The 22012-nt window shown below is 37.6% G+C and overlaps 3 protein-coding genes across 4 annotated transcripts; 2 read left to right on the top strand and 1 right to left on the bottom strand.

Annotated features, from left to right (window-relative positions):
* Positions 1–1301: 1301 nt before the first annotated feature.
* LOC135674588 (probable methyltransferase PMT19) lies at positions 1302–10294 on the top strand. The gene is made up of 6 exons (XM_065184568.1): positions 1302–2163; positions 2785–2995; positions 4275–4572; positions 7275–7664; positions 7841–7918; positions 9520–10294. The coding sequence occupies exons 1-6, from the start codon at positions 1462–1464 to the stop codon at positions 9746–9748; spliced, it is 1908 nt and encodes a 635-aa protein (XP_065040640.1). The 5' UTR covers positions 1302–1461; the 3' UTR covers positions 9749–10294.
* Positions 10295–11648: 1354 nt separating this feature from the next.
* On the top strand, positions 11649–18970 carry LOC135674589 (PTI1-like tyrosine-protein kinase 3). 2 transcript variants are annotated; one of them, XM_065184569.1, is made up of 9 exons: positions 11654–11778; positions 12706–12788; positions 14379–14623; positions 14754–14880; positions 14999–15263; positions 15606–15738; positions 18225–18311; positions 18476–18666; positions 18752–18970. In XM_065184569.1, exons 2-8 carry the CDS (start codon positions 12722–12724, stop codon positions 18620–18622), a joined length of 1071 nt encoding a protein of 356 aa, XP_065040641.1. In that variant the 5' UTR covers positions 11654–11778; positions 12706–12721; the 3' UTR covers positions 18623–18666; positions 18752–18970. The 2 variants fall into 2 exon arrangements, with proteins under 2 accessions (XP_065040642.1, XP_065040641.1); XM_065184570.1 differs by lacking the exon at positions 18752–18970 and having other exon boundaries at positions 11649–11778; positions 18225–18376; positions 18476–18609.
* A 1142-nt stretch (positions 18971–20112) lies between these two features.
* On the bottom strand, positions 20113–21158 carry LOC135674590 (uncharacterized). Its single transcript, XM_065184571.1, has 2 exons — positions 20759–21158; positions 20113–20484 (listed from the first exon to the last, which is right to left on the bottom strand). The coding sequence occupies exons 1-2, from the start codon at positions 21111–21113 to the stop codon at positions 20375–20377; spliced, it is 465 nt and encodes a 154-aa protein (XP_065040643.1). The 5' UTR covers positions 21114–21158; the 3' UTR covers positions 20113–20374.
* Positions 21159–22012: the final 854 nt, after the last annotated feature.

The raw sequence follows: 22012 nt of genomic DNA on the forward strand, positions 1-22012 counted from the left end.
GAGCATTATTCTATATTTGTTTTTACTTAAGGATATCTATTTTTGGTAGGACAAAAATAATTTGATCATATATACTATTCAAAAAAAATTAATTATTAAAAAAATTAAAAAATACTAATCATCTTAGAATCATTAAGACATTATTCTAAGATGATTTACTATTTTCATTTTTTTAAATCTATGAAAATTAGTTATTAAAATTAATTATTTTTAAATAACATTGATGATCAGATATTTTCATCCAAGTAAAAAAAAAAAGCCTCTTTTTTTTGGATAAAATATATAATTATTTTTTACTAAAAAAATAAAAAAAAGTAAGTATAAATAAGCATGACAAAGTCCTTGTTGTTACTAGATTATTATTCTAGCAACATAAAATTTAAAAATATTTTTTTTATTTTTTGATACAAATAAATAATAAAGATGAAATTATTACCGTCTAATCGACTTGATATAATATTTTTATTAAAACTAGATGATGGACCAAATGATAATATTTTGGTCAAATTTGATTTGATTTGGATAATAAATATTTAATCTGATTTCATTTGTTTGTAATTTCTCGTAACCCAAAATTCAGGTGGGGCTCACAATGGACAACCAACCAATGGGAGGTATTCTTCTGGTGTCTCCTAGTTAGGGTACCAAAATTCAACTGTAGTTGACGTCAACGAGAGGGCAGCATGACATCATCGTATATGTATTCATATATGTTGAATTAAAATTTATAAGGGTAAATATAAAATTAATTATATGGGTGTGAAAAATTGTGATTGTTGGTATCTCAAAAGAAGGAAGATATTTGTATGATTAAAGGGTGTACATGATGTGACTTTGATGTTTGACATGTTAATATTCGTTCAACATTGGCTATATTCTCTTGCATGAGAATAAGCATATATGCGGTCAAAGAAGGAGAAGGTTTGGAGATGGATAGACAATGCTGACCACATCTCTCCTATCGACTCTATTAATTAATATATACCCCTTTTTTACTTGAATAATATTTTATAATATCAATTTATTATTGTATGACATATATAATATTTGCCTCTAATCACAAGTCAACGTGTGATCATATGTGGCAGCACATTATTACGCGGGCCGACTCGGACATGTTGCAGGCTTGCAGGGCCCACTGACGGCCCACGCACGAGTTCTGCGACACTGTTCGGTGGCGATTTTGGTTACGACCACACACGGCGAGCGCAGGATCAACGGTTGGGATCTTTCGCGACCGCTTTATCCGGATCCAATCACGGGCGAGAGAGAGAGAGAGAGAGAGAAGTAAGCGTGCGATACCGCCCGGTGATTCGAGGTGGATGAGTTCCACGCTTCGTCTTTGACTGCGGCTGCGACTCGTTCTTGCGAATTCAACAACCTACCTACTCGGGAACAGAATGATCGATTGAGAGGGTGTAGGAGAAGAGCGGGAAGTAATACTGAGGAGGAGGAAAGGGGATGTCGAGGTCGAACGCCTTCGTTGCGGCCTCTTCCTTTCTCCTTCCCAGCCCCAATCGCAGGACGCTCGCCTTCGTCTTCGTCGGCGCGTTCCTCTGCGTCCTCTCCTACCTCCTCGGCATCTACACTAACTACCGCCCCTCTCTCCCGCCCCAACTTGCCCCTGTCGCCCGCAACCCGGAGGACTGCCACCCGCTCTTGCTCCCATCCCCTTCGTCATCGGATGGCCCTCTCCGCTTCCTCCCCCGCCACGCCGCCGCCAACTTGATCCCTCTGGCCTCCGTCGATCAGCCATCGCCGCCGGTCCCCTTCTGCGCTGCCAACTTCACCCACTACTGCCCCTGCCAGGACCCCGATCGCGAGCGCCGGTTCATCACGGTCGACCTCGTGCACCGCGAGCGCCACTGCCCGGGCCCCGACGACCGCCCGCCCCGCTGCCGCGTTCCGCGGCCGCCAGGGTACCGCGCGCCTCTCCCCTGGCCGGCCAGCCGCGACCGAGCGTGGTTCGCCAACGTGCCTTCCACCAAGCTGAGCGAGGCCAAGAAGGACCAAAACTGGGTCAGGGTGGAGGGGAACTGGCTGGTCTTCCCTGGGGGCGGCACATCCTTCATCAAAGGGGTCAAGTGGTACGTCGCCGAGATGGCCAAGCAGGTTCCGCTGCGGAGCGGGGAGATCCGAACTGTTCTGGATATCGGCTGCGGGGTGGGTAGTAAATCCAATTTTGTTTTGTTCCTCTTTAATTGGATATGGATGTTGCTACGCTAATTGCTTATTGTAGGATATGGTGTTGATAATTTTAGCTAGATCTGGTATCATTACTAGTTTCGGAACCCTTTTTCTTGATAAATTTGCTTATTTTAAAGGGTGGATAAAATGAAAAGGTGGCTGACCTTATATTCTGGGAGGAATGCCAACTTTAAGTAGGAACCGGGAACAAAAAGATATTTTTGTTGTCATCTGTTTACATAACTAGCCCCTTTGTGCTTTTTGCTTTGTTTGTATAGGCAGTAATTCTTTGTTTTGTTCTCTGTATTAATCATTTGATTCATTGTTCATGGTGGCTGGACCATGTGGCTTTTTGATGCTTTTGGGGTTTATCTGTTTGGTTTTCATTTTATGAGCTTGTTATTGATTAAAATTCACAGTGACTGTTTCCTTTGATCTGCTTTGGGTATCATGAGGCCTACATTGATTGCATTGTTGGAAACTTCACACTTTTAGGATGTGATTGATCATCCGGATGCATAGAACAGAAAACTTTTAGCTATGGTGGCACTCCGAGGTGGCTGAGGGATTTTTTTACAAGTTCATTGGCTCTTGCAGGTTGCCAGCTTTGGTGGCCATCTTCTTGACTATGACATTTTGACAATGTCTGTTGCACCTAGAGATATACATGAAGCTCAAGTACAATTTGCCCTTGAACGTGGACTTCCAGCAATGCTTGGTGTGTTAAGTATTCACCGGTTACCATATCCATCAAGGTCTTTCGATATGGCTCACTGTGCAAGGTGTCTTGTTCCCTGGAGTGGTCATGGTAAAAAGTAGTTTCTGAGATTCCATAATATAATCTTCAGAGATTTTTCAGTTTGTTTTTTTTTATATTGAGCTTAAACATCAGACAATTATTCAATTATTCAGACATAATATAATTCTGTCTGTTTATTTAGTTGCAGATAAGTATCTTTTGTTTATATCAAACACAAAGGGACTCCATAACTTGTGAGATTGGTAGGCGATAAGTGAATCTAAGAAGTCCTCTAGACTATACAGAATATTGAATGAAAAATCAAATCCTTTTATTCATTCACCATTATTTCTAACATGGTTTAAAATACCATCGATTGATATATAGTGGTTTGACCGATAATTGGTGGTGGACCATGCAACTTAGCATCTCTTGGTATACTGCTATCATTATACTGCATGATATCTCGGTATTGTATCTGCGTGCTAGGTTGTTGAAACCAGCATCAGATCGAAAACAATTCTATAGAAGGAAGAAAATTATGTATATGCGGGTGTATAATGAAATATGTGGGAGAAAATTTGCAAATCTAGATTTTTATAGCAAAGATGTGAGAGTAGAGAAGAGAAAAGAAGACCGAGTTCCATTACAGATAAGAGGTCACAAGGGATGGTGCCCATCCCAGGGGTGCTTACAAGATCCTAGCTTATGTCCTAGAAAATTTCTAATTTAATCTTCTTGAATATCAAAGGGTAGAATTAGCCTCAGGTCTCTTTGACCCTGCACTATCGAATATGATGAGATGAAATTGAGCTGGACAGAAAGCACCAACATGGGCCTTTATCTGTCGAGGTTGACAATGTGTAGGACCTAAGCCTTGCAGAGGTAGACTGAGTTGAGGAACCTGCCGAAACAAAGAAGGTTATGCGACTATGTTCCAAAACAGTAGTTTGAATTAACTCTGAGGTGAAGAATTACCCAAGGTGGAAATTTTGGGAGAACAAAGCCTTGGAACATAGGAGATTGATCATTCTAATTCTGTTAGCCTTGAGGAGGTTCCTTTTTATCTTTTTATAGTGTGAAACCCTCATAATGACTCCTATGTAGATCAGTTTTTACAGCCTCAATTACTAGTTTCTTATCTTTATACACCACCTAATATTGATTCTTTATAATGAATTTTCATGTTTTTCATCCATTTTACTGTTTGTGAATGTTCTGTAAACAATTGTTGTTATTTCTCATGTAGTTACTCCTGATATCATTGTTGCTTTGAAGAAAACATAAATGATGCTAGTAAGGAAATTTGTAAGGAGATTGATGATTTGACATTAAAAATCTTTTTCAGATGGGCTATACTTGTTGGAAATTGACCGCGTTCTTCGACCTGGTGGCTATTGGGTTTTGTCTGGGCCACCCATTAACTGGAAGAACATGTATAAGGGCTGGGCACGGAAACGCAAGGATCTAGAAGCAGAGCAGAAGGCTTTAGAAGATTTAGCCAAACAACTATGTTGGAAGAAGGTTTCAGAAAAAGGTGGCATTGCTGTATGGAGAAAGCCCACTAATCATTTGCACTGTATTAAAAAGTCAAAGATTCTGAATTCTCCACCATTCTGCTCAGGAACTGACCCAGATTCTGCTTGGTAAGTTTTTTCTTGTCCCTTCTTAAAGTGCTACTAAGAGTATCCAAGCTTGAAGTTACATATACTATATGCATTTCTGGGTTTCTATACTGATAACCAGTTCTCATCTCCGGATGACCTAAGTAGCATTTAACCGGTCAATTCTTGGTGCTCCAAATAGGTCTTTCACTTATACAACTTGTTGACATCGCATTTAAACAACTCTAGACATTTGGGACATGCTGCTCTGTATGATTTAAACATACTGAATTAGGAACTATTTCCTCTGAACTGGAATTTGATTGGAGTAATTCTGATCATAGTTTTTGTTTATCAGATATGCCAGTGGGGTGTCCACATAGTTGAACAGTATTCATAGTTACATACTGCAAGATACTGTTGGTACAAAAACAAAAGAGATTTTTACTAATTATTAGGTAGATAACCTGTTTAATTTCTGGGTTCTAGAGGATATTAGGCAGCCAGAAAAAGTTGATAATTTAGGGAGGAGGGATAGATTCTTCACTACTAATCCGAAGTGACCTACAATTTGTCATGGCTTTGATGCAGGATAAATGTGAAAAGGTTTAAGTTAAGGGTTTTAGTTAATTATAGTGGCTGTATTAAGAGTTTTGAAAGCATGATTTAAGTTACCACAGTAAGGCCAACACATATTAACCGGTACTTATTGGACTGACCAAACATCACTACTGGTACATATAGCTCTGTACTGTTTTATCATGGTGATGACTAGTCCAGAGTCAGATATTTATAAGCTTATCTATCTAATCATTGGCAGCCTTTTTACCTTGAGATTTGAACCTATTTCTATTAAAAACCTCACGACAAACATTTTAATGGATTGGTATTGGCATCAGAACTAGTTGTTTCATATATCATGATGATGAATGATCCAAATTCATATCTTTGTGTTTGACTATCCAATATATTCATCCTTCTTATCTTGTTATCGTTCTTCCTTTTGCCCTTGTGCTTATATGAGAAGGATGATTTCGTGAATTGGTGATCAGTGAAGCCTAATGCGTACAGTTCTACCTTTTGATTGTGCTTTGTACTGTCAGTTACAGTAACTTAGTGGCAGCACACAACTAACAAAGGAAGAGATTGATGCGGAAGATCAAATAGAGGAACCTGAAATAAACATGCAAGTATCTACTAAAGGTGAAGATTGAGAATGTGAATCATAAGAATGAATTAGTGGTAGATATTAATCAAGGATAAGCTTTGCTAATAGCAAAGCATCTTCAATACACCTACTTTTGGCATATCCAAGGATCTATCAATAATGATCAATTTCATAAAAATGTGACAGATCAGGATATAAACTACATCAAACAGCAAGATGAACAAAACAAACAAGATGCAGAGGTAGGCACAATTATTAAACAGTTTGTATGATAAGTAGACATGGGAACTCATTAGTTCAGGATACTTGAAGCATTAATCCTGGACTTGAATGCACTAGGTTACCTTGCAGGATCCATTCTTGTCCTTGGTGTGCTTGAGTTAATTTGATTCTGAATCTGAATTTTTTTATTTTGATTTTTGACTATTTTTTTTGTTTTAATTGGTAATTTATGGACTATATAGAGTCTTTTTTGGAGTTATATAATGCTGATGAGTCTTTTTGGGTATAGATTGGGTTGTGAGAACTATCAAATAACTAGGAATCAATTGCTTTTGGGTTTTAGCTTGATCAGGATTTGAGTCTTGAAAGTCCATATAATAGAGAGTCATTAGGATGAGAAAACAATGATATACTATGGCTACTTTCATATGGTTTCTCTCTTACAGAGCAGATAGTCAAACCTCTTGACAAAGAAAAAAAAACTCTTTTTTTCCCCCTTCAATGGTAGATTAATTGCGGGCTTCAATCAGCAGCTCCTATGTCATTTTGAAAATAAATATGAAATATATGCTGTCTTCTGGAGCCTATCATTCACCATATCTGGGGTTTCATCTTAGGTGCATGACCAACAACTATGTACTGAGGATTAAGTCCTTCTCAGTTGCAGCTTGGGTCCAAATAAAGAGGTAGAACTTCTAAGTCCTGTTACGTGGATTAATAAGAAACTACCTCAGCACACTTTTTTTTTCAGCCTTTTCTTTGTTGTCATTCTGGCGTCGGTACTAAGGAGATATATAAATCCAAGATGCATATGTTGGATAGCTTGCTTTCCTTTGTTTTGATTATTACTGATTCCTGAGAATTGAAATAGTTCCATTTAGCATCATGATGGACATGATACTGTCATTTTAACCTTTAACTTTCAGATCTCTGATATGATTTTTCTGAAGTACTTTTATTAAAGTTTCTTGTTGTATAATGACTTAAATGTTTGTAGCAGCCATCCAACATATACAAAGTAGAATCCAGTTGTTAAATTACTCAAGAAGAAGAAACAAGAGATGCTGCCATGTTTGATCTTCCATATAATGTCTTTCAATATTGAGTATATGGTTATCAGTATAATACTTAGATATTGATTTTGAGCAGGCCCATTATGCTGTTTTCTAACATGTAAAAGTTTCCTAGAATGAGACAAGTATTATTTTCAAGTCCCTTCCATATCCAGTGCTAAAATATGTTAGTCTTGATTACTTAGTTTCTTTTGCTCCATGTTCCTTTTTTGTTTTCCTACAAAAAAAAAAAAAAAAGACAATGCAAGTGTAATGAGAAATAATGGATTATTTCATCGCAGGTACATGAAGATGGAGTTATGCATTTCTCCTCTTCCCAGTGTGGAAGAAATTGAGCAGACAGCTGGTGGAAATATTCTAACATGGCCTGAGAGACTCAATGCTGCACCACCCAGGATAATCTCTAAAAACATTGATGGTGTAATTATTGAGGCCTTCAGTCATGAGAATAAACTATGGAATGAAAGAATCTCATACTATGAGGAATATCTCAGTAATCTGCCTAGAGGTAAATATAGGAATATCATGGACATGAATGCTGGTTTTGGAGGTTTTGCTGCTGCATTGTCCAAATATCCTGTTTGGGTAATGAATGTCATTCCTGTTGATGGTAAAAATAACACACTTGGCATTGTGTATGAGCGTGGACTTATTGGGACATACATGGACTGGTATGTGACTTCTTCTTAACTATGACTTTTTTATTCATTCCAATGAAAACTTTGTGGTTTCCATGTTTGGATATGTTTCTGTTCAAAATAAAGGTAAATGCAATTCCTGTATGCTCGATGTTTTGCTGCCACAAAAAGTGTTAAGAATTAATATTGGAAAGATGCCTTATTATCAGGTGTGAAGCTTTCTCCACATATCCTCGGACATATGATCTTCTACATGCTAATGGGATCTTTGGAATGTACATGGACAAGTAAGTTTTCTTCATTCCTTGAGTCACTCTGTGAAATCAGGTTTTAGTTTATGCAACTATGGAAATGAAACTGTACTAGTCACAGTGTATTAGTGGCTGCCTATAACGAAATTAAGCAATCAGCACATGTTTAAATCATTGAAGTTTGCCATTCTGTTTATCAATAATGAGTAATAAAAGATGATTGTTAATGGAAGAATTTCCAGAAATTGTATCTCTACTTTCTGCTTACTGCTTGAGATTTAATTTTACTTGAGGCATTTGCTTCATTCTCAAAGCCATTCAAGAAAATCTTAGTTGAAATCGACATTGACTTGTTCTATGAAACAAATTTAACATTGGATATTTCTTCTGTTGGCTTCTTATCATGTTTTTGATGTTTCTTGAGAATTGTTTCGTTATCTTTCAACGAGTAACCAACTAAATATCATATAGCCTTATTATCTTGTCCCAAATTAGTAATATCATGATGCCTAAAATACTCATTAAGTGATAGGCTACGAATTTTATAAATACAAGAACATCTTCTATCGGGATATCAGAATCTCCTGTATCAAAATCTATGTAAGCTTCGGAGCAGTATTTTGGGTTTCTATTGGAGACTAAACGAAATATCTTATTCTGATGCATGCCCAGCTCAGCATGCATTATCCACATGGAAAGTAACTGCAAAAGTCCTTTTTATACCAGAGCAAAAAGCTCTGATCCATGTGGCAGTTCATCTTCAGACCAACAAATATTGCCCGGTACATACCTGTCCCGATGGAATTTCAATCCATAATCTGAAACTTCGTGTAATGCGAACATATAAACAGCATCATGTTTAATCTTAGACGTCTATCAATAATGGTTTTAGGACCTCAAACAACTCTAGTAAACAACTAGGATTCCCATAAAACCTTAGGATCTCCATAACCTTTTATTCTTCTTAGATAAGACATGAGAGTCAACATGCTGGTCTAAACCTAGAGATAGCCAATGAAAGCCAAATAAATTGGCCTTGAAAGGATACAGCTGGAAACCTGGAATAAGCAACTGTGAGAATAACAGTGGTATTACTATCTTTTTGTCCTCAGAACTTTTTCAATCCAAGAAAAAAGACAGTCACACTAATCATAGACTAACAAAGCTATCACCAGGAGTTAATATTCTCTTTGCTTCTCCTCTCTTTGAAGTTTCCTTATATTCAACAAGTTTATTCTCATGTAAAGCCAAGGATGGTTACATTAATCATCTTTCAGACAAGTGCTTTGTTTACCATGAAGCTCTCAAGAGTCTGACCATCCTCGGATATATGTTGTGGAAATTTCTTTCCTATAGAAAAATCAAGAATCTTTAGATTATTTCCTTGTCCTGCAGATAGCTGATAAAATCTACATATTTCTTTTCCAGAAATAAAATTTGTGTACAAGGTAATTAACCTTATATGTTAGCAATATTTTGAGTAATTATTAGAGCCAGTGTAGGACAACAAACTTGGTATTCAGCTTTTAGGTAGCTTGTTCGTGAACATGGAACGCTTGATTGAATTATTTTGAATCCTTTCTTCAATGTTTATGAGAATGATATTTTCAACATAATCATTATTTCTTTGTCTGCAGATGTGAAATTATTGACATCTTGCTTGAAATGGATCGCATCCTTCGCCCTGAAGGTGCTGTGATAATCCGTGATCATGTTGATGTTATTGTGAAAGCAAAGCAGGCAGCTGATCGCTTACGATGGCAAAGCAAGATTGTTCACAGTGAAAATGGACCTTTCCATCCGGAGAAACTTCTCATAGTTGACAACTCGGTTGCAGTAGACAGAAATCAGGCATCAAGGCGTTGATATTAGACTTATAATTCATTAGCCGATACTGCAGTGATCATTGACGAGAGGAATTTCCTTTCTATCTCTTAATCACATCCCCAGGGAAGTTATGTTACTGAAGAATAAATTGGTGAAGCATTAGGTGAGATATTACTAGATGCCAACTTTTCACAAGTCTCAAGATCGGTCCTGGACTTTCTCCAGCCCGGAGTTTGAGTGGGTTTTTGAACATCAAAGAAGCACATGAACTAGGAGTCCTGGCATATCCTTCTTACTTCTGCCAATGAAATCAGTGGACTAATAGGCAACCGAACACACCATGAGATCTTGGTTTGCAGATCAATCAACCGTAATCATTCTATGTAATTTAGAACCTACAGAACATTGACTACACTATGATCCGGTGGTGTGAAATCACAGACTTTGTGGCTGAGCTATCCCTGTTCTCAAATGTCCAAAGTCATTCATTTTATTGCTTTCAGGAATTCATAGCATATGGATTCTGACAAAGGGATCTTTAGCCATTTGTTCTCAGTTGATGTGGACCACTAGCCATTTTTGTCATTTTGGATGTTCTGCAGTTCCTGATTAATTAGTTGAGAATGGCTGAACTAATTTGCAAGTTCTTTTCAAAGTGACTACAACATGGTTAGGATAATTTTCTGGGTCTTCTCTCTGACTACAACTCTTATGTTCATTGGGAACTCAAAATTGTTGGTATAAAAATCATTTTTCTTCTAAAACTCTATTGCAATCCATTAGGTTTGTTTCATTATATGATTCAGTCTGATGGGACAAACTGATTTAAATCACTGACTTAAAATGCTTATTACCAATTGACTCACTCTTGCCATATATATAAACCCCAAGGAATTCTCTCTAAACTTTTGTATATGTATTTTTTATTCAAGTCCAATAAAATAGAGATAGGCATTGGATGGTTGAGAATTTGATAGTATTTTACTTGTGTAATGAACCTCTAATTCCATTTATTATATCAGTGATATATGTATGTATATTATCTTGATGATGAAGTTCATGATGGACTTCAAAATGAAATAAAGATGTTGATAATAATCAATTTACCAATTGCATTGTGCTTCACTTATTGAAAGATTAAATCTAATACATCTATCATGAATCATATCATGCAATAAGCTTGGTTCAGTAACACTGGCATATTGCACACACTAATGTAGTCTCCAACCCAACTATGTTTTTTTGAGCCACTTGGGTGGCACTAAGATGCAACCACTGCAGAATGAAAGTGAACACCAATTGCCCACAAGAAGAACCTGATGATGATCAACTTCTTTGGACAATGAGAATCCTTTTGGTGATACTGTTGAGCAAGCTGAGAAGCCATAGCTGCCAAACTGTGTCCTTTTTCTTGGCTTTAAAGAGCCAGAAGCAGATTCCTGCATCCTTCTCTCTCCTGCTACATCAAATCAGCCCATAAAGCAGATGCTTAGATTACTGGAGTTCTCTAGCTAAATGCCAGTAGTGTTGCAGAAGGGAGTTCACTGCGTGCAACTTTCAAGTGCATCTCCATGGACAGAGGAGCTGTTCAAAGAGCTACAAAGCAGGAATCAACGGAAACAGCTTCTGCTATTTGCCATTGACTTTGTAGGCACGCAAAGAATCAGATGCAAAAGATAAAAAGTAACACATAATCAAAACAAGTTATTGGCACTCCAAAAGATGCCATGCAAGAATAAAGCTCTAAGAACAGTATAAGCTCTCAGGGATTCTTCTTTTGCCAGCCTCTCTGTGTGCTCTAAGTGATTTCGTGACGTAACTCGTGTGCTTGAGCCAATGGCCGTTATTCGTACAACCACCGAAGAGGCAAGTTCACCGGCCGGTTCGGTTCGGCGCGGTCCGGTTGGGACAGGAATGGATTTGGGAAAGCCGGAAGGTGGCAAAAAGGAGCAGCTCGCTTTCCTCGCGGTATAAGTTGGTCCTTCCACCTCTCTTCCATCTCCAAGAAACCCTGACCCTTATGGGCCGAGCAGGGAACCCCTCCTCCTGCTTCCCGATTCCGGTTCTAGGTGATCTCTCGTTCTTTCAGTTCGTTGAATCAGGGCGCGGTGAACATGCCATGCACGGATTGCCCCTTTTTGTTTTCCGGATTTGTGCTCGATCTTTGTTGGTGCTGCTGATACAATCTTGGCAATGTGGGTTTTGTGCGGATTTAAGGACGCTTCGTTTCCGTCCTCCTTGTCAAGGCATATTTATTGGTTACCAAAGCTCAAGTCCCGTTCTTGTGGCCTTTTCATTGGTTTGATTCAACCTTTGGGTTGGGAAGTTGATATCTTTTTCTGCTTTCTTGCTTTTTCTTTGGTTTTTGTTTTTTGTTTGGTTGGATCATTATGAATTCTTCAGTTGAAGAATCTAACGCGCATTAGCTAGAAGAGTTTTGAAAGCTATTATTATATATATATATATATATATATATATATATATATATATATATATATATATATATATATATATATATATATATATATTATAGAGAGAGAGAGGCTTCCCTTCTTTTGGTTTCTGTTTGGGTGACATCAGTTGCTGTGATTCTGTTGTTGGATGGCGGTGTGTCAAGATTGATAGTGAAAAATGTGGTATACTATTTTTCTTATAAAAAATGCATCTGTTGTAGCTTTTGGCTTTCTGTGAGAATAATTAGGGCTGTTTTTTGGCATAATGGTTTAGTTTTTCACCCTATTGCATTTGACTGTGGCCTAATTCTGGCCTTCGATCTTCAAAGATGATATCTCTTATTATCACAATCAACCCAAATAATGTGCTTTTCTGACGAGGTCTTCAGGTGTTTATCTAGTTTACAGTTTCATTTTTTTCCTGCATTTCTCAGAAAGCTTTCTCTATTTTCTCTTTTTCTTTGTGTATCAAGATAGATTTTTTTGCTTACTATATGCATCTTGATGGTCTTTTTCTAAAATAAAGTTACATCCTCTACGTAGAGAGAAGAAAGGTGTAATGCAGTACTGGCTATGCTGTTCTTGTCATCCCAATAAGAAAGAACATATGATGAGACCAACTGGTGGTATGTTGTTAGCTTGGCTATTCACAGAATAGAATTACTTTCTCACTATGTTGTGTATCTCATGATAATTGCACTTACCATTGCATAGTATGTGTTCATTTGATTTAGTAATAAACTGTATAAATTTGGAGGTCATGTTCCTGTAAGGCTTCAATCTTTGTTCTTGTTGTTTGATGTTTTGATGTGAGGATGCAGTAAAGAATTTAGGTCATATTTTGACAGCATCCATTTGATTTTGTTGGATGAAACAGAGGAGTTAATCCAGGCTGATCAGATTAGTTTTTGATTAATGAGCAATATAAGACTTACCATTGTGACAAAATGATTGATTGGAGTAATGAGAAGTAACAGGTTGGCTATTCATCCTTTCTTTCCCTAAAAGAAATCATGCACAAGGATATTTTTTTTCCAAACTTACTCCCCGATCTTATAACCTTCAGCAAGCAGTCTCTTTTTAACTAACCAAAATTCTCCAACCTGAACAAAGGAAAGAGATTTCAGTGGATAAAATAATTCACTATGTAATGTGGCCAGTTGCTCAAACTGACAGAATATGAATTTTTATAGAACTCTTGCTAGGGGAAAGAAAATCATGTAATTATATGCCTAAAAGTTTTATGGCTGACTGGTACAAAAATGGCAGCCTACTGACACTGACTGGAGACTTCTAGGGCTGGATAATCTTAGAACCATATTTGCTTAGCTATAAGGATTGTTATTTCTTTAATTAGATATAGATTAGTGTTTGAATCGAGACATTAGTTGGCAGAACTCAGATGCATCTATTTGTTTCTGATGCATAATAATTCATTCACAAAGTGGATTACTTGGAGATGTCATCTTGTAATCTGGATTCTGGATATTCTTGAATCCTTGATCTAGTTGTTGCCATTTTATGTTCATTATCATCACAATCAAGGAAGAATCAAGGTAGCTTGGTTGCCGCTGCATCATTAGTTTCACAAATTCTTGATCTAGTGGTCATTTGAAGAACTTCTATGTGTTATCTATGTCCTTTTGTTTCATTGGTTCAGAGGCAAACATATCATTATTGGGTTCATCAAGTGCAAAAAAATGGTTTGGGTATTCTATCTTTTAAACCATGTTAACTCCTTCCGCCAAATTGATCTTTTATTTGTTTCTTTTGCAGTATGTCTGTTAAATATGAGCTTCTCCTGTCATCTTTAATCTTGTATGTTATATTTTTCTTCCCTTTTATCAAGTCGAACAAGTAGAGAAACTGTTCACAGTTTTATAATCGATTCTTGGCTTCCTTCCTGCTGTTAATCAGGGCCTTTAATTTTACTCTCGGTTGAGCAACTAAAGGAACATTGAAAATATTAACCCATTCTATAGCCTCCCACCTTATATGCCATTAACTTGTTTCTTTGTTCATTTTTTACCTTTTCTTTTAATACTAAGATACTTAGATGCTGTATCACCATGTTTATTTAAATGCCGCATGGGTATACACTGTTCTAATCTTGGAATAAAATTTTCTCTTCTGCGCAATTTTTTTATCTTGTCATATTTGCCATGCTGCTGCTGCTATTATTTTTTTCTAAAATTTTCTTTCTTTTATAATTCCAGGACAGCACAGAGGTTCAAAGTACTCCACTTCTAGAAAAAAACCCCGAAAGCCACCTCCTATTAAGGTGCCTAAATTTTCTTCAGAGGAATTGAAACCAAAGACTGACAAATTTGATTCAAAGTCTATGGTTGGTGAAGGGTCACATGGAAAGGAATACTCCACAGTTCTTAACAATGGGAAGAAGGTTGCTATAAGAGAACTCGATGTTTCGTCGGAAGACGAAAGAAATGAAATTTTGACTCAGGTTTTTACTCACTGATGAATGCTTCTTTTGTCTCTGTCGTTTAGAAAATCTGGACTTGTAAATGTTGACACAGGCATCTGTTCAATATCAATGTCACATTGAATAATTAACTTCTTCTTTTTGGCACTAGGTTTCGGTGGCATCAAATTTGAAGCATGAAAACTTTGTTGAAATGCTAGGATATTGTGTGGAACAAAATATGCTTCTGTTGGCCTATGAAGATGCAACTCTCGGCTCTTTACAAGATATTTTGCATGGTACAAGATGTGTTTTCCACTTTGCCCACATTTCTTACTTTTTTTTAGTAGATATTTACATTATATTCGCAGTTCTTATAATGCAGTACAAGAATTTGATTTATTTTTAAAACCACAGGTGAAAAAGGTGCAGAATCTGGTCTACTATTGGACTGGACACAGCGACTGAAAATAGCTCTTGATGCAGCTAAGGGGCTACAATATCTTCACAAGGAGGTTCAGCCTCCTATAATACATTGTGATATCAGATCAAGTAATGTCCTTTTATTTGAGGGCTTTAAAGCCAAGATTGCAAACTACAACCTCTTAAATCAAGCTTCTGACGTAGTCACTCGTATTCGTTCTGTTCGAGCCTCGGGAACTTCTGTTTATCATGCACCAGAGTAATTACTCGACTTGAATTCTCTGCAATTGCTTTTGAACTTAGTACATGAATAATTCGTGTGGAAGTCCCTTTCTCACTGGCAACTATGAAATCACTCTATGAAATTACATGAATCATTTCTTGTGGCACTCATTTCTCACTGACCACAATGAAATCCTTAATTATCATTACTGCATATGAAATGTTTTTCTTTTATAAACTTCTCGGATACTTTGTCAAATGCAATAAACTGTATCTTTATTGAATTTGATTGAGATAAAGTGAGTTCTTAAACCTTGCTACCCTCCACCACTTTTCCTTTTTCCTTAGTCATTATATTGATCTGTGCAATATTATGCAGGTATGCTATGGCAGGCCAGCTGACAGAGAAAAGTGATGTATATAGCTTTGGTGTTGTTCTTTTGGAGCTGCTGACTGGCAGGAAAACCACAGAAACTGAGTTGCCTAAAGAGCAGCAGAACGTGGTTACCTGGGTAAGCCTTTTCTTCTTTGTTATCGACAAGCAAATAACCCATGCTATACATGGGAAGTAATGAAAAGTAAAAGAAAAATATTCAATATGAATATTGCTAACTGAAATCTATTGAAAATTTTGTCATTCGGCACTAACCCAGGGTTGCTCGACTCCAATTGACTAACGATAACCAATACAGCTTGATAAGGCTGTCTGTTTTCTATTTTACAAATTCCAAATGCATTGGTTTTATCATGCTTCTCAATCTTCGTGCTATATTCTACATGATAAAAGTATGTTCATCTGAAAATGTGAAGAAAACTGGTCTGTTTTCATACCACTAGTTATGAAGTCGAATTAAGCATGTTTTAGTCTTCTTCGTCTTTGCTTTCTATGCATTCAGTCATTGTTTCTGTGATCTTAAATAATGTTTGTGGACATGAAAATGTAACAGCCAAAAGTCAGATGACACAGCATCACCATCATTAATTTTTGTCCCATGAAGAAACTAGTTTTATGTTCATTTCTTTGGAATTTTGCCTGTGGAAACATTAACAATTGGGGAAAATCTTTCATTCTGTTCAATTTAAAAGACAATTAATCTTGCTGTATCATGAAGTAACAGAATTAAATTAAAAAAAATAAAATCCTGTCCTAGCTTGGTATCATATTACACATGATAAAATTTGGACCCATACGTAATTGTGAAGAGTAGGGCAAAGCTTGTCTGAAAATAACTCATGATAAGAGTTAAATCCATATTGAATTGTTAGGATTTCTTGATGAATTTCATATCCACTTTGTATAGAGAAGAGCCAAAAGTCTTGATCATCAGTATCTTTTTCTTTTTATGCACCACAACTATTATTTTGTTAACCCCGAAGACTGCAAATATGGACATTAAAAATCTGATGATCAGAAAACAAATGAATTGTCATCATCACCATTTTGATCCCATGAAGGCACTTGACATAAGCCAAATGAGAATTTGTAATAGAGATTTTGATTTTGGAATTTAAAAAGGGAAAGAAAAAGAATGTTTACAAATTGAAAACATTATAATAAGATACAGCAAAATATACAGGATACTGTATATTATGACCGGTCTAATTTAATCATGCTATTGCAAAAAAAAGTAGAAGAATGAAGATGTTAGATCCAAGGTATATAATATCATACCGTACCGGTGTTTCGAGGTTAGCTCCGTACGGTACGGTATGATACCAAGTGGTACATTAGGGCGTACCAAACGATTTTATATATTTCTTCTTATTATAGCATTGTAGCATGGCACTGTAGCACGTTCCGTCCGATAGTGAGCGGTCTGTGTACCGCCCATACCGGACAGTACCATTTGAAATTACATATCATGGTTAGTTAGATCACTCAATTTATTTAAGAAATCCTTGAGGGAAGACCAAAAATTACAGTGGACACAAATTAGAGCCCCATATTTACAAAAGATCATAAGTTCAATGACATGCATGTCACAACTTGACATCTATATTCAAGCACCAGCTGGAAAATGAAAGGATGATGATAATGGGCATATGAGATGAAGCATCAATAATCATTAGGAATGGTATTGCTCTGGATGCATGGAACTGTTCCGAAACAGAAAAATGTGAGTATGAAGCATCAATCATCACTAGAGATCGTATGGCACTCCATGCATGGCATTGTCAAGAAAGGAAAAAGTGAGATGCAGATGTTGTATAAAAAGTGAGAGATATTGATGGTTTAGAAGTTGACAGAAATGATAACTGATAAGAGAAATCGTGGTGGAAACTGGAAAGATGATTGATCTGGAAATTGAGAAATGAGGTTATGACATGGTGACATGGCAAATTTTATTTCATGAAAGGAAGTCCAAAGTATGGCATTTACTGTACTGATAATAAAAGAGATAAATGGAGAGAAGAAACAACGTAAAGAAGTACATAGTGATTTTGAGCCCCTCATTTTGTTCCCATCAGGTGGTGAAAGGGGTGCTAATTCCCTTAAACTTGGAGTATGAATCACAAGATAAGGATACAGACTAAAAGAGTTGAGAATATCTCATTTTGTTCCCATCAAGTGGTGAAAGGGGTGCTAATACCTTGCATCATTTCTTTTGATGGTCATGCATCTAATATGTATCCTAGGTCACTGGATGAACAAGTTTGTTTTGTATTCTCATACGAGTTCTATGTCAATTTGGATTAATACCACCTATTTTTATTTTCACATTCTCACCTATGACACAAACTTCTGGTGTTTTATTATGTCAGTGGCCATCTTAAAGCAAATAATTCAACAAGCAATAACCATGAACTGTCTAAAAGTTTGAGCAAGCTGTTGTCCTGGATTGGATAACTTCAAGTTCAGTAGCAGGAAAGAATCTATTCAGTTAATCCTAAGTAGTTTAGGAATACAAATAGTTGTCTTGATCATGGTTGTCTATTGACAATAAGTGGCTTGCTGTATCAGTTGACACAAGTGACTGCAATTACCTCCTCTTTACAGGCAACTCCAAGATTGAGGAAGGATCAATTCCGTGAATGTGTGGATCCAAAGTTGAAAGGAAAATACTCAATAAGAGGGGCTGCAAAGGTCTTTCTCCTGTCTATGGACACATATTATTTTTCTCACTCGTTGCTTTGACTTAACAGCTTGAGGTTGTGAATTTTGATTCACTGGGCATAGAGCACTTCTACACTGAATACCACTGCTTTTGGGGAATAATGACTAAACCTAGACTCGATTTGTTCCCGCAGCTGGCAGCATTGGCAGCTCTATGCGTGCAGCACGATGTGGAGTTCAGACCCTATATGAGCAATGTGGTGAAAATACTCTCTTCTATTCTCGAAGACTGTCCCCCTCCCCCACCTGATGCTCCTCCTCCCCCACCTCCAAATGCTTGAAACATGGAATGATTGCCATTCACAGTGTCAGCTTGTCTCAATTGGTACGTTTATATGCTGGAAGTATACATGTTCTGTGTAATTTTCTTAGTCAGGGAGCATTATGATGATGATCTAATTCTTTTGCAGGCCTTCAGAGTGTGTGATTTGTGCTGAGTGTTTTAGTTGCTGGTCTTTCTCCAGATGGTTGTGTAGCAGTAAGGGATAGTAAAATGTAATAAAAGTTGTAATATTCATTACATTTCAGTTTTCTTTGTGTGTGGAAAATACTCATCAACATAATGATTTCTTCGCTCGAGATCATTTCGACTGGATCGACCTATTTGATTAAATTATTATTATTATTTATATGTTGTTATTGATTGGTGTGCTTCTGATTAAGTTGCATGGTTGTCCCCTTCATTTGGGACCATTCATAAAGTAAAGACATGATTGAAAACATGTTGATGGTTAAACTAGCTGAGACCAACTGCCTCACATCATGCATAGGGTTGAACTTGTCCAGATGCTATTAATCAGTATTACAGGTACATATTCTCCATTGTCTTCTTGAATTGCTTTCTTATCTTCCAAAACAGTAAGAATCAACTTTGCTGGTTGCAGATGGGAGAAATCATTACATATTGGAGAACAAACACAGTCACAGACAACAGAATGCCTCTTCTGTCCATGGATGCAACCTAAATATGCTTGGTTTTGAATGCTGGTTGCCTACAAGAAACAGGTACAATTGCTTTCATCTTGGCTCAAGACTTGTGTGCATCTCTTAGTTCTTCAACCATGAAATTAGAGAAAATGCTCTTTCATTGCTGATGCAGCAAATTCATTCACCAACATCATTCCTTAGCTTTGTGCATCACAAATTATTCCTTAGCTTTAGGTAATCCAGGCATAATCTGTATTCCCCAAGTACAAAAGGATGGGTACAGGAAAAAGATTCAGCTGCTACTGCAGCACTCCCTTCAATAGTCTTCTTGCAATGGTTGCTTCAATCATTATTACTTCTGCAAAGTAGCTTATCAAGAGCTGATGCTAAACAAGGTTGCTTGCCTGCATTTAGCATCACCTCCTGGGAATACTTTACAAAAGAAATAATGTCTGAAGCAACCACTTCAAGACCATCCAAGTGCTAGTTGAATTTACCCTCAGTTACTCTGAGAAAACATATTTCAAGTATTTCTACACTCTTCAAAAGGATAAAGAAAAAGAAAAGCAAGCAAACCTAATTGTGACAGATGAAAATTTCTAGGTTACATCCTATGAAGATGTGAGTTGCAGTCCAGAATACCCCATTGGTTTTCCTTCCATCTCTCAATCACTGCTTAATGGGGAGCTGACAAGCTTCAGGTACTTACTACACTTGATTATAACAGAAATAAACTGGTCAATGTATGATTGCTGAGACAGGTGAAAGGAAGAGCTGAGGTATTCTGACTTATTTATCTTCATTGTAACTGAACTGATTGCCTGAACAATTTGAGATACCCACATTTCATACTGTTCATATCAATAACCATCTTATTCATTTTATATCATACAGAAAGAGTAGATGTCATTCTTCTCTACAGTGTCTGTAGGTCAGACTTGTTATAGTGGACCTCTCTTGTCATTCTCCTCTTTCTCCTTGTTCTTTTGCTGATGTGCCCTTTCATTTCCACCTTCAATGTGGACCATGGCAAGAAAAAAAGTGCTCCCAGTGGCACCAAGTACAGTCACTGCAATAGAATTCCATGGATATTGCTTCTTCCAGCATCAGGTTGAACTCACAGACTTGACCCTTTTTAAGCTGCATAATCTGACAGTACAAGCCACTGCTTGTGCCCAATACTTGAGCCTTGCTTTGACTTCATCTGGATCATCTCCTGGTAGATAAACCGAAAAATTGATTCAGATCATGATAATAAACCCACAAGAATCTCAACTTCTTTGGCACATAAGAAGAATTGGGGGTTTTTACCCAATTCTCAAGTTAATCTTTCGATCCAGAAAAATGAGATGGGGAATGAAGACGAAACGAACATTGAAAAGAAATTGATGGTTCTCTGTCATTCGTCCCTGTCGACGAACAAGATTTAGAGGAGAAAGATCAAAGCTTTTGCCTTAATCACGGACGAACAAGGGAGGAATGCTTCTCACCAGGGCTGGAGAACCTCCAATTGGCGACGGGAGATGAAGAAGGCGACGGGTACCGATCCGGATGATCGTCCAGGTGGAAGCTCTGGCACAGGGAATAGCAGAGCTCCAGCGCCGGGAGCGTGTTGCAGAGCCCCGGGATCTCCTCGTAGCTGAATCCGAACCCCAGGTCGAGGCACCCCTTGAGCTCCTCCAGGTCCTCGTCGGTGAGGCTCCTCGTCCTCGCGAACCAGCCCGGCCGCGGGACGTAACCCTCCAGCGTCACTCCCCCTCCGCCGCCCCCCTTCAGCCGCCACGGCTCCTCCCCTTTGCGCGGCATCCGCGCGGATCCCTTCTCCTCCTCCACGGCTTCAGCCATGGGATCGCCCTCCTCCTCCCTTCCTCTCCGCCGTCTCTAAACCCCGCGACGGCTCTCCGCATATAAATGGCTTCAGCCATGTAATGTATGGTATGTGCGCCATGGCATGGCGGGTGATGATATCATCACGGCTTAAATATTCCACATCCAACACATTACGACAACACCCATATACGTATTCCTACAGCCACAGCGGGTCCCATCCTGGGACCCACATCTGTCGCTCTCCGCAGCCGATGCGGGTACGAAAACGTGTACATCGGAATGAAGGGAGTAACTCGAGACCGATCGTGACATGGTATCATAATGTCGTTCTTATAGAATATGACCAATTTAATCCATTCAACTACAGGAAAAGATGTACCTCTCTTTTCTTCTTCTCTTCTCTCTCTCTCTCTCTTCACATTTTTATGTTTGGTGAATTCTAAGCATTAAGCTCCAATGAATTTAATATTGGATAGTTGATAGATCCTAAGTTTGAATTCATCTAAGAACATCTCGTACATAATTTAATGTAATAAAAAAATATTATTTTTAATATAATATAACATCTTTAGAAGCAATATGGTGAGTTGAAAGGAAGGCTGAAACATTTTGAGGAGAACACAATCTTTGATTGTGGGAAACAGTTTCCCCCTTGTTCTTGTTAAAGCAGATTGGCCAACCAACTTTCCACTAGGATTTAGAGAGAAGTAAGTTGCCATCATGAGTTTACCATGAGACTTGGAGGTATTTGGGGGACATTATTCATTCCTATTATTAGAAAATGCTAAAAATATCCTCTTTCTACTCTACTCACCTATTTGAAAAAATAGAAAAAAAATATTTTTGTAATTTTATTGTTTCAGGCAAAATTATTCCTCATCAAAAGTGTCATATTCTTTTTTTACAAAGGATAA

This window comes from Musa acuminata, chromosome BXJ1-5 (genome assembly GCF_036884655.1).
Source record: "Musa acuminata AAA Group cultivar baxijiao chromosome BXJ1-5, Cavendish_Baxijiao_AAA, whole genome shotgun sequence".
NCBI lineage: Eukaryota > Viridiplantae > Streptophyta > Magnoliopsida > Zingiberales > Musaceae > Musa > Musa acuminata.